This window comes from Oncorhynchus kisutch, linkage group LG15 (genome assembly GCF_002021735.2).
Source record: "Oncorhynchus kisutch isolate 150728-3 linkage group LG15, Okis_V2, whole genome shotgun sequence".
Classification (NCBI taxonomy): domain Eukaryota; kingdom Metazoa; phylum Chordata; class Actinopteri; order Salmoniformes; family Salmonidae; genus Oncorhynchus; species Oncorhynchus kisutch.
The window spans coordinates 36,355,713-36,368,393 of NC_034188.2; the positions used below are offsets into that span (position 1 = coordinate 36,355,713).

General features: G+C 40.4%; 1 protein-coding gene across 1 annotated transcript in view; it reads right to left on the reverse strand.

Annotated features, from left to right (window-relative positions):
* Nucleotides 1-949: 949 nt before the first annotated feature.
* LOC109905263 (alpha-1,3-mannosyl-glycoprotein 4-beta-N-acetylglucosaminyltransferase B) overlaps nt 950-12,681 on the reverse strand; it is a 222,983-nt gene continuing 211,251 nt past the window's right edge. The window contains exons 13-15 of the mRNA XM_020502541.2: nt 10,200-10,287; nt 3,099-3,211; nt 950-2,874 (exon numbers count right to left, since the gene is read on the reverse strand). Coding sequence (XP_020358130.1) covers nt 2,851-2,874; nt 3,099-3,211; nt 10,200-10,287 — 225 coding nt within the window. The 3' untranslated portion in view covers nt 950-2,850. The remainder of the gene's footprint in view (nt 2,875-3,098; nt 3,212-10,199; nt 10,288-12,681) is intronic.

Here is a 12,681-nt window from a genome sequence, read left to right on the forward strand (position 1 = left end):
GAGCTGAAGCAAAGAGAAAGAAGAGATGTGAGTGAAACAGTAAAGTGTAAATAATTGATGAACTGAAGCACTGATTTGATTATTCTGAATGTTAGGCCTATGTTAACCTTTATTTAGCCAGGCAAGTCAGTTAAAAACAAATTCTTATTTTCAATGACAGCCTAGGAACAGTGCCTTGTTCAGGGGCAGAATGACAGATTTTTTACCTTGTCAGCTCAGGGATTTGATCGTGCACATTTTTGGTTACTAGTCCAACGCTCTAACCACTAGGCTACCTGCCACTCATTCAATAAGGTACAATTAATTAGAATACCATTATTTTTCCTCACCGTGATTATCACAAACCACCACAGATTCATATTGCATGTCCCCATCCTGGTCAAATTTTGGTGTGTTCGAGCCCCATAGTAACGCAAAGGATTTGTGTAGTGTTACATTATATTGTATGGAGGATAATGTTTAAAAATAAATGCTGTATTCTATACATTCAGTTATTCTGAAGTGCACTGACTGTATGCAGCTAATTGAAAATATTAAATAGCCTACCCTACAAAATCATCACAAAAGATTGTCACATAGTAATAACTACACATACTCTCTTGCATCCAACCTTCTGCATTAAATGGGACATTGAAGTCCCATGGTCCATTGATGACGTATGCAAGGAATGCACATTCATAACAGCAAACTAATCCACATATAGGTGAGATTAGCATACTCAGATTTGCATTGAATTGACAAGAGATGAACTTTGAACAAACAAAGCCAAGTCAATTGAAATTCTGTCTTTATTACAATTCACAGATTGGATAGAAGATAACGTCATTAAATATATTTTATCTAAACGATACAAAATACAACGTATAATAGCAATGCATTCCAGTGGCTCTTACAAGAAAATAAAACAATTTATCCTTCTTTGCACAGGGCAGGTCAGAGTCATTGGGTACAGTTCAGATTTTTCTGTCCATTGCCCTGCGTTGATTTAATTGCAACCCTGCACCTGCTATTGTATAGCGGCCATACCAACAAAATTGATGGGGCTGCTAAGACAAATCGTTTTGGCACAACCTCCAGTTTGCGCTGACTGCCCCTGGAGTGTACACCTCAATGAACGGAAAACCAGTTAATTTCTGTCATTGCTGAGAAACTGTGTTGATGTTGAACAGAATTAGCAACTGTTGCCTGTCGGTATTCGATAGGAAAGCAGCCTCGAAGCTGCTATAAGTTCCCAAGCGTATTATTTTTCAGTACACTTGTATTGGCTGAAATCCCATAATATTTTTCTTTACCGACACAACTCTTTTAGATCTTTGATCAAGAGCTTTCAATGGTTTTGTGGTAGGGCTCTGGAAAAAAAATGTATGTGGATCCAAGTGTACAAAAGCAAATGAATGTGTCCCTTTACTGCTATATACCCTTTGCATCGTAGTAATGCATAAAAGTTGAGTGTAGCCCTTGCATTTACAGAGCCTATTTGGAAGATGTACTGTATAAGTCTGGTGTCGGGACAATTACAGTCCTTGAATAAGTTCGACTTCCAACTCAATGTAATAGTAGTGCAGACTATGTGGGAAGAGAGGGGTTGTCATATTGGACAGTTTCTCTCTTTCAGACCTCACTTGAGTGGAACTTAAATGAGACAGAGGGGTCCTTCCTTGACTTCTTCATGGTCATTATGAGAAACAAAGATCCAATTGACAGTAAAGATGATTCTTCATGCATTGGTTAGAGCTACATATTTCTCTTACATCCGACCATTCCAAACAATGACTCTGTAGCCACGTGTATCTCCAGTGGCCCCTTGGATACAACTAACTACATGTATCTGATATTTGGCAGACGGAGCAAATCCAACAACGAAGCCAGATATACAGTATGTTTCCTGTATTATCGAGACAGCTGTCTTTTCTGGTTTCCTAGCTAATGCAATAGAGGAGCTCATGTCTGGCCATGGCTTACATTGATTTATCCCAACAACCGGGTTTACTCCATGTCACAATAAGGCAAATTGATAGAGGGGGATGTAAGCAATGATGGTTCATGAAATAAACAACAGATGTTCGAACCATAATCATAGTGTTCCTACATTGACTTCTGGCTTTAGAATTGACCATATAAATACATTTGATTCAAACAGACAAGTATGTACTTTTTAGCTAAAGTTCGATTTCCTTCTACACTGTATAAGCCTAGGCTACTTTTCTGACTGACTTTTGTGGACATTCACTCACTTTATATACAAACACACATAACAGAGATCATTCATATGATTGTGTTACATAAATATGCATATTAGGCCTATATCCACATACATAGGTATTTTATGTATACATTTGGGTAAAACCAGGAACATTTGTCATACATGATTAAATGTTAAATGATATTGAAGTTGCACAATTTTGTCATATCTGGGTGACTGTGTTGCCAAGTCTTGATTCTGAAGCAGCAATATTTTATTGTCATATTGTCATCAAAAGGGGAGAGGCAATCTCGCCAGCTATTTGACAATTACCAGTGTAATTACAGTTATTTAAAACATAAACCTTTATTTACACATAAATACAGTTTCCTAAATACAGCGTAGTCTCTGTGTCGTCCACGCGGGGCCGCATGTTCTCCGATTTCGCGTCTGGGCAGATCTTCCTATGACATCTGTCAACCGTGAATTGGGCTGACGGTCTCAGTAGTACCCTGCGATGGCAAGCTCCCGTCAGAAGATGGCGCACTCTGACCGCGCTCGAGAAACTCATTGCCAAAAGCCAAGGAATGAGTATAGCTTGTGAAGGCTCTGTTCCTCTGCGGAACGGTCAAACGGATGACTGAGGTATTGCTGCGGTGTGTTGAAGTTCACTCTGCTTTCTTGATGAATATCTGAAGTGCAATAGACATAGCATTTGAGACAAAATCAAAGAATAGCTTTGAATGGATTAATGGATTAAACTTGACATAAGACCACTTTTGAGGCCTGAAAACATCTGACCAACTTAACTTAATGTGATAGCTCACTGAATAATCTAACTAAAATTCAAGTGGTTCTTTATGAGACAACGCTCCCAAGGCTCTGTGTTGAACGGGTGATGGCTGGGTCGGCTTACCTCGCTCAGGATCACCCAGACGGGGCAGTCTGTGATCACAGAGAGACGAAGAGCCTCCAGGGGCCCGAACGTGGGGTCTACCTCCCCCTCGGCGATCCCATTATGAAACACTCCTAGAGGACAGAGAGAGAGAGGATCGATATATCAAACCAATATAACTAATGGACTGTGGCTGGAAATCTATTGACTTCCTCAAACACCATAGTCATGATGCAGCATTGTATTGCATGTGTACCTCAAGCTCCTAAATTATAACAGAGTCAAGATATGTTAGTCAAGATATGTTGTGTTGACATTTCAATTGGTTCAAGCCAAAGAGGTTGTATCAAATACAACCATAACATGCTTTGCTATGATTTCTTTGTCGCTCTGCCAGTGGCAACCCGTCATTGGGGGGGGGGGGGCTTTCCTGTTTTGTATGTTATTTTGGCATTAATACGTGTCACATATATATCAGTTTGCAAACAATGTAAAAAAATATATATATATCATTGAGTTAATAAAGCCGCATACAAACATGGTCTCTTTTTTGTTATCTTCAGTAAGGCAGCTCCAAAATGCATGTGTTTCAGCCTAGCTCAGTACTTTTTGTGGTGGTGGGGCAAGCCGGCAGAAAATACAGAGCGTTGCGCTGTGATTGGCTCAGTGTTCTGTCACTCATGGGGACACTACGTTACCGCCAATTCTAAGGGTAGAGCTAGAAAATGCAAGTTCCTTGGGTGCTGCCATATAGTTACATTAGAAGTGCCCATCCAAGAAGGCTCAAGGTCATTGGCCACAGATAAAGTGACGTCAAATCACATTATAATCTACAGTAGCTTTGATTGGACTGTTCAATGTCAACATCATACTTTCAAAATCTTAGCTAGCAGTCATCATCATGAATCAAGTCCACAATCTACTCGCAAATCCTTTTAAATCCTTGTCATATGAAGAGAAATTATAGATAAAACGTATTGGTGCTCATTGGCCATTGCACATACAATTACACAACAAGTTGGAAATCGCTAATTCAACAATGAGTGGTTTGGAAGGAATCAGTGGCTAACTGCAAGCATTGCAAAGCAATCATTAGCCTTCAATTCAGTGGAGTGGCTGTATGGTCCCAAGTCTAAGATTACGTGTCTCTTTTCCGAGTTTAAAATTATAAACATTCAACATTGACCATGCTGTCAATGAAGCATGATTTGTGCCACGCTCAAAACAACTGTTAACTCGGAATTGTTCAAGACAACTGGAAACTTGGGAAAAATGAGCTTCGACTGGGAAAATACGTTTTGAACTTTCAACTCGGGCCTCTTTCTAGAGCTACGACTTAAAGATCACTTATGTCATCATGATTCAACTCTTTTTTTTTCTCTCGAGTTCCCAGTTGTCTTGAAAGCACCATAAATCCAGAAAATGACAGACTTTTTGCCAAAATTTGCTCACAAAGGACCATCGTGCCACCTTCCTGTTCAAGTGAGCCCAGCACAAGGCCCAAAAATGTTTTGTATGCTGCTGCATAAATGATGTAATATGCCAATGAGAAATGTATACTGTAACTAAGAAAGTAATACTTACACAATATGTTGTGTAGTAAGCTGTTAGTAGCCCATGTGCCTCACCCTAATAATTTAGTCTATTTTCGCATACTGTTCTGACTTGGTGGTGCACATGTAGATTATAACCTGTTTTTGAGAAATGTAGTCTTTGAATTTTGTAAGGGATTTCATTGTTTTTATGTCCCATTTATTTATCCTGTGGTTATTATTTATCCTGTGGTTCTCCCTGACTGGTACAGGGAGAACACTGAATGAACGGCCCATGTTCTGAATTCTGTTGATTTACATTTCAAAAGTGCTGAACATATAGTTATATTGACTACGTCTGTCCTAGCTCGCTCTTAATGTCTTAATCGGAATCAAGGATTGCCTCTTATCCGCATGTCGTCCCTTTATGCCATAGTTTGTACATCTCAATTGTCATTAGAAACCACATTTGATTAAGCAAATCAGCCATATCAGCTATGTTTTTTTTAAAGGCAGTAAATGAGTCTGAATGAACTTTTTCGCTGACAGACAAGCGCCGCTGATAGCCAGGTGTAGCAGTGGTAAGGTGTTGGGACTCTGCTGTTGGGACAGCTTTATGTAGGCCCTAACAGTTCGTGGGCAACCGTTTGTCACCGTTATAGTGCACACCGTACTGTGCAGCCGTATTCATTGATCTGGCCAAGGCTTTCGACTCTGTCAATCACCATATCCTCATCGGCAGACTCGACACTCTTGGTTTCTCAAATGATTGCCTTGCCTGGTTCACCAACTACTTCTCTGATAGAGTTCAGTGTGTCAAATCGGAGGGTCTGCTGTCCGGACCTCTGGCAGTCTCTATGGGGGTGCCACAGGGTTCAATTCTTGGACCGACTCTCTTCTCTGTATACATCAATGAGGTCGCTCTTGCTGCTGGTGAGTCCCTGATCCACCTCTACGCAGACGACACCATTCTGTATACTTCCGGCCCTTCTTTGGACAGTGTGTTAACAACCCTCCAGGCAAGCTTCAATGCCATACAACTCTCCTTCCGTGGCCTCCAATTGCTCTTAAATACAAGTAAAACTAAATGCATGCTCTTCAACCGATCGCTACCTGCACCTACCCGCCTGTCCAACATCACTACTCTGGACGGCTCTGACTTAGAATACGTGGACAACTACAAATACTTAGGTGTCTGGTTAGACTGTAAACTCTCCTTCCAGACCCATATCAAACATCTCCAATCCAAAGTTAAATCTAGAATTGGCTTCCTATTTCGCAACAAAGCATCCTTCACTCATGCTGCCAAACATACCCTTGTAAAACTGACCATCCTACCAATCCTCGACTTTGGCGATGTCATTTACAAAATAGCCTCCAATACCCTACTCAACAAATTGGATGCAGTCTATCACAGTGCAATCCGTTTTATCACCAAAGCCCCATATACTACCCACCATTGCGACCTGTACGCTCTCGTTGGCTGGCCCTCGCTTCATACTCGTCGCCAAACCCACTGGCTCCATGTCATCTACAAGACCCTGCTAGGTAAAGTCCCCCCTTATCTCAGCTCGCTGGTCACCATAGCATCTCCCACCTGTAGCACACGCTCCAGCAGGTATATCTCTCTAGTCACCCCCAAAACCAATTCTTTCTTTGGCCGCCTCTCCTTCCAGTTCTCTGCTGCCAATGACTGGAACGAACTACAAAAATCTCTGAAACTGGAAACACTTATCTCCCTCACTAGCTTTAAGCACCAACTGTCAGAGCAGCTCACAGATTACTGCACCTGTACATAGACCACCTATAATTTAGCCCAAACAACTACCTCTTTCCCAACTGTATTTAATTTTAATTAATTTATTTATTTTGCTCCTTTGCACCCCATTATTTTTATTTCTACTTTGCACATTCTTCCATTGCAAAACTACCATTCCAGTATTTTACTTGCTATATTGTATTTACTTTGCCATCATGGCCTTTTTTGCCTTTACCTCCCTTCTCACCTCATTTGCTCACATTGTATATAGACTTGTTTATACTGCATTATTGACTGTATGTTTGTTTTTACTCCATGTGTAACTCTGTGTCGTTTTATCTGTCGAACTGCTTTGCTTTATCTTGGCCAGGTCGCAATTGTAAATGAGAACTTGTTCTCAACTTGCCTACCTGGTTAAATAAAGGTAAAATAAAATAAAATAAATAAAAATTAATGTACTGTTTAGTGTTGTGTTGTGTATTGGCTTTGCTGGCATGCATCCCACATTTATTTATTTTTGCCCCACCAATATTTACATGCTAAAATTGCCACTGCGCTCTACTACAGAAATGCTACCTATACAAAATCAATTCTCTCTCCTATAAATCTAGTTCCACAATGTAGAGTATCAAATCAAACATGGGGAGCATAGAGTGAGTTGCGTTTTAGGTTACACTACGCCTGAAAGCTAATATTCTACTGAGTGGAGCTGGAGGGAGAAATATAACCTGATGAACATTTGATAGCAATATCACACAATGAATTTATTTGGTCCAAATGTGAACTACTGTGCCAGATTGATATTCATTCCTGCACGAACTAATAATGAATGAGTGGGAGCGCTTGTAATAATTTATATGATGTCATAAGGATGGGGGGAGGGGGAAATCAATACAGTTACATCTCACAATATTATTTTAGACAATACTATACCAATACTTGGATTTCTTTTTTTCTTTTTTTCTTTTTTTTCTAAGCAGAGTTAGTCTACCTGCAACAAACCTCTGGTATTTTTCATCCTATAGCTGGTTCTCCATCTTCTTTTTTTGATAGTGAGCGAAAATGTTTTCAGCACTTTTTTCCACAAATGATCAAAAGGAATTTTCTCATGCTCTCATCTCTATGCTGCGGACATTTAGTGAGCAACATGGTTAACATATCAGAGTGCAATAAAAACACAGCATCGAATTGCAATACATAGAATCGCGATAATCACAACACATATCGTACCAGCACCTACAGTGTCTTCAGAAGGTTTTCACATCCCTTGACTTTTCCACATTTTAATGTGTTGCTGCCTGAATTTAAAACGTATTAAATGTAGTTTTTGTGTCACTGATCTACACACAATACTCCAAATTGTAAGAATTATGTTTTTACGAAATGTTTTGTCTTGAGTCAATAAGTATTCAAGACCTTTGTTATGGCACGCCTAAATAACTTCAGGCGTAAAAATGTGATTAACAAATCACACAATACGTTGCATGGACTAACTCTGTGTGCCATAAAGGTGTTCAACCCACCACATACAATTACCGTATCTGTAAGTTCCCTCAGTCGAGCAATACATTTTAAGCACAGATTCAACCGCAAAAAAAGGCACTGATTGGTACATGGGTAGAAAAAAAAAACAGACAGACATTGAAAATTCCTTTGAGCATGGTGAAGTTATTAATTACACTTTGGATGGTGTATAAATACACCCACTCACTACAAAGAAAAGGCGCCCTTCGTAACTCAGTTGACGGTGAGGAAGGAAAATGCTCAGGAATTTCACCAATGGTGATTTTAAACCCGTTAAAGAGTTAAATGGTTGTGATAGAATGGATCAACAACATTGTAGTTACTCCACAATACTAAGCTAAATAACAAAGTGAAAAGGACACCTGTACAGAATAGAAATATTCCAAAACATGCATCCTGTTTGCAATAAGGCACTAAAGTAAAACAGCAAAAAATGTGTCCTAAATAGAAAGCATTATGTTCGGGGCAAATCCAAAACAACATCACTGAGGAGCACTCTTCATATTTTCAAGCATGGTGGTGGCTGCATCATGTTATGGGTATACTTGTCATTGTCATAAACTAGGGAGTTGTTTTTGTTAATAAAAATAAAAGGAATAGAGCTAAGCACAGGCAAAGTCCTAGAGGAAAACCTGGTTCACTGTGTTTTCCAACAGACACTGGGAGACAAATCCACCTTTTAGAAGGACAATAACCTAAAACGCAAGGCGAAATATACACTGGAGTAGCTTACCAAGATGACTTTGAATGTTCTCGAGTGTCATAGTTACAGTTTTGACTTAAATAAGCTTGCAAATCTATGACAAGACTTGAAAATGGCTGTCAAGCAATGATGAAAAAGTAACTTGACAGAGCTTGAAGAATTTTTTAAAGAATAAATGGGCAAATATTGTATAATCCAGGTTTGCAAAACTCTTAGAGATTTAGAGACCCAGAAAGACTCACAGCTGTATCACTGCCAAAGTTGATTCTAACACCTATTGACTCGGGGTTAAATTCTTATCTAATCCAAATATTAGTTTTTATTTTCAATTAATAATAACAATTATAATAATGTTTCTTCTACTTTGACAGAGTATTTTTGTGTCGCTCATTGACAACCAATTTTAATCCCACTTTGTAACACAACAAAATGTGGAAAAAGTCAAGAGGTGTGAATATTTTATGAAGGCGCTAGAAGTATTGTGATAATACTGTATCATGAGGTCCCTGGCAATTCCCAGCCCTAATGTCATAAGGAGTTTCATATTCAATGGGATAAAAGCTAGTGCGGAGAACAAGAGGTCATTGTGGCTGTGTTTCAGAGACTTGAATGACAGGCTCGGGGCCCCTGCTTAAAAACTGAAAGAATACATCCTCACTCGCTTCCTCCTCCCCTACTTCCTTCCTTCATTTAATGAATCAATCATCTGTATGTCATTGGATAATGCTGTAATGAAAGCAAGGTTTCTATCCTATTGCATTGACCAAATCCACACCTCTCAGATCTGTAATTAAGGAAGGAACCATAAAAGTATCTAACACTTGTTACTGAATCAGTTGTAACAGAATTCACCACAAACCCTTTTCCCCACCATATTTAAACAACATTTTAACCCGTCTTCCTATTTCAAAATGATATGAACATTGTAATGTTATTTCATCCCTTCTCTTAAATGAGCACAATGCTATCATTTCAAACACTTTTCTTGTACTTCTTACAATTTCAGAAAGAGCACATAAGGTCTACTAAAACTGTGAAGTTAGCCCTTATCCACTCCTACCACTGACCCATCATCCTGTAAAATTGCTAGATTGTGCAGCAACTAATCGGTACCGTTGGAGCCCTCGATAATTGCTATTGGCTAATGGGGATCCTAATAAAATCAACAGTCAGAGGCCTGTGTGTGTGTGTGTGTGTTATTTGTCAGGACCTGTCTCAGTCTGTGTGAACTGTCCCTGTTTGCTGGTCTAACAAGGTTTTTGTTAGACGGGGGAGAAGATTGATGGATTGATGGATGGATGAAAACAATAAGGAAATACATTGAGGGATATTTTGGCAGGGAGAATAGTGTTGGCTTTGGGTGATCCTGTCTGCAGTACTAGTTCTTAACACTGGTAAATAAATACCCAGTGCTAATTACCACCTATTGAAACATGTCCTCGGTAGCATGATGCTAATTGAATGCGGGGACGTTTTCATTAGAACATACTGTAACAAAGTGTTTTGCAACGGAAAACAAAAACATGTTTCTGATTGGACGAATCCACGTTTTCCTTCCTTGCGTACATGACCCAGGCAAAGCTGTTTTTCATACTAATACTCACCTATTCTGATAAAGCCGTCCTCTGTTCTGTGGTATTTTGGTGTTTTCTCTCTCCCCTCTTTCAACGCCTCTTTCTCAGACTGGATATTCTGTAGGAGAAGAGATAGGTGTGTGAGGAACACAATACAGGTACGCACAATACACCAAGATCGATGCAGGCAGCAACCCTGATCTGCACTCGGATCACAGCTTCAATCTATACATCATCAACCAATGCATTCACAACAGCAAACTCCACTCGACTGTCCTCTCTTCACCTCACAGCACTAGCCATGAGCTTAGATCCAACCTAACTACGATCTCTCTGTTTCACAACATAATAAAAGAGTAGAGAGATCAATGAGTCTTCATAGTAAAGGGAGACAAAGGAAGCGGGACTCTAGTGTTGCTGCTGTGTCATATCCAATCTGGCTGTTGGGGAAATACAGTATCTGTTTGATTTGTTTACCTAAAGCAATGAAGGAGAAAGGACTGGAGGATGGAAAGAGGGAAAATAAGCTGATCTTTGAAGGGGTTTTTCCTATTCTGTTGCTCTACATAGAAATCAGTGCGGGATGATCACACAAGTGATTATGGTAGTCAAAATATTAAATTTCCCATCCACCGTTGAACTGCACCTGACAGCGAGGTTCTCTCTCTCTCAACTTGTCATGGGTCTAAAGACATGCAACACTTCCATTAGCATATAGTGACTTTTTCCACATTTTGTCTTCTAAAATGGATTAAATAAGAGAAAATTCTCATTAATCTAGACACAATACCCCATAACGAAAAAAGCAAAAACAGGCTTTTTACATTTTCATAAACAGGTTTTTATAAACGGAAATATCACATTTACATAAATACTCAGACCGTTTACTCAGTACTTTGTTGAAGCAGTTTGGCAGCAATTAAAGCATAGAGTCTTCTTGGGTATGATTCTATAAGCTTGGCACACCTGTATTTGGGAAGTTTCTCCCATTCTTCTCAAGCTCTGTCAGGTTGGATGGTGAGCATCGCTGCACAGTTATTTTCAAGTGTTCAAGTCCGGGGTCTGGCTGGGCCACTCGAGGTCATTCAGAGACGTATCCCGAAGCCACTCCTGAGTTGTCTTGGCAGTGTGCTTAGGGTCGTTGTCCTGTTGGAAGGTGAACTTTATTCCCAGTCTGAGGTCCTGAGCGCTCTGGAGCAGATTTTCATTGAGAATCTCTCTGTACTTTGCTCCGTTCATCATTCCCTCGATCCTGACTAGTCTCCCAGTCCCTGCCAATGAAAAACATCCCCACAGCATGATGTTGCCACTAGCATGCTTCACCGTAGTGATGGTCTTTCTCATGGTCTGAGAGTCCTTTAGGTGCCTTTTGGCAAACTCCAAGCGGGCTGTCATGTACCATTTACTGAAGAGTGGCTTCCATCTGGCCACTCTACAATAAATGCCTGATTGGTGGAGTGCTACAGAGGTGGTTGTCCTTCTGGAAGGTTCTCCCATCTCCACAGAGTGACCATTGGATTCTTGGTCACTTCCCTGACAAAAGCCCTTCTCCCCTGATTACTCCCCTTGGCCGGGCGGCCAGCTCTAGGAACAGTCTTAGTGGTTCCAAACTTCTTCCATTTAAGAATGATGGAGGCCACTGTGTTCTTGGGGACCTTCAATGCTGCAGAAATATTTTGGTACCCTTCCCCAGATCTGTGCCTCGACATAATCCTGTCTCGGCGACCTATGGACAATTCCTTCGACCTCAATGCTAGGTTTTTGCTCTGACATGCACCGTCAACTGTGGGATCTTATATAGACAGGTGTGTGCCTTTCCAAATCATATCCCATCAATTTAATTTACCACAGGTGGACTCAAATCAAGTTGCAGAAACATCTCAAGGATGATCAATAGAAACAGGATACACCTGAGCTCAAGTAGCATGGCAAAGTGTCTGAATACTTACAGTATCAGTAACATAACAAAATGTGGAAAAAGTAAAGGGTCTGAATACTTTCAGAATGCACTGTATTCTTCCTCATACTGTAGGAGGAACAACAACAACAAAAGCAGCAACACCTCCACCCTATTTGCACTCTTCCCTAAATCCCCCTTTTCTCTAGCACCATTACAGGGTCTCAATGACAATCAGGTTGAAGTATAGATCGAATGAGTGCAGGAGGGAGGAGAAGAAAGGATATAAGCGAGATAGAGACCGAGAGCGAGGGAGGAGAAACAGGAGGAGATGAATATCTTGCTCGAGCCTCTGCAAAATCCAGCTATTAATCTGTCGTGGAGAGCGGTGGTTTGCAGGGCATAATCTGAAATCCCCGCCTCGCCTCGCCTAGCCCTCCTGCCGGATGAAATATCATTTTAAAGCGAAAGCTCTCGAACAGTGGCTGGCGGGAGACAGATCTGATTACCACCGCCCGGGAGTCCTCTTTTTCTTTCTCCTCAACATTCTCGTTCTCGCTCTTTTTCTGAGAGAGAACCTTGCTCTGTCTTGAGTCATTTCTCATCTATTTTTCT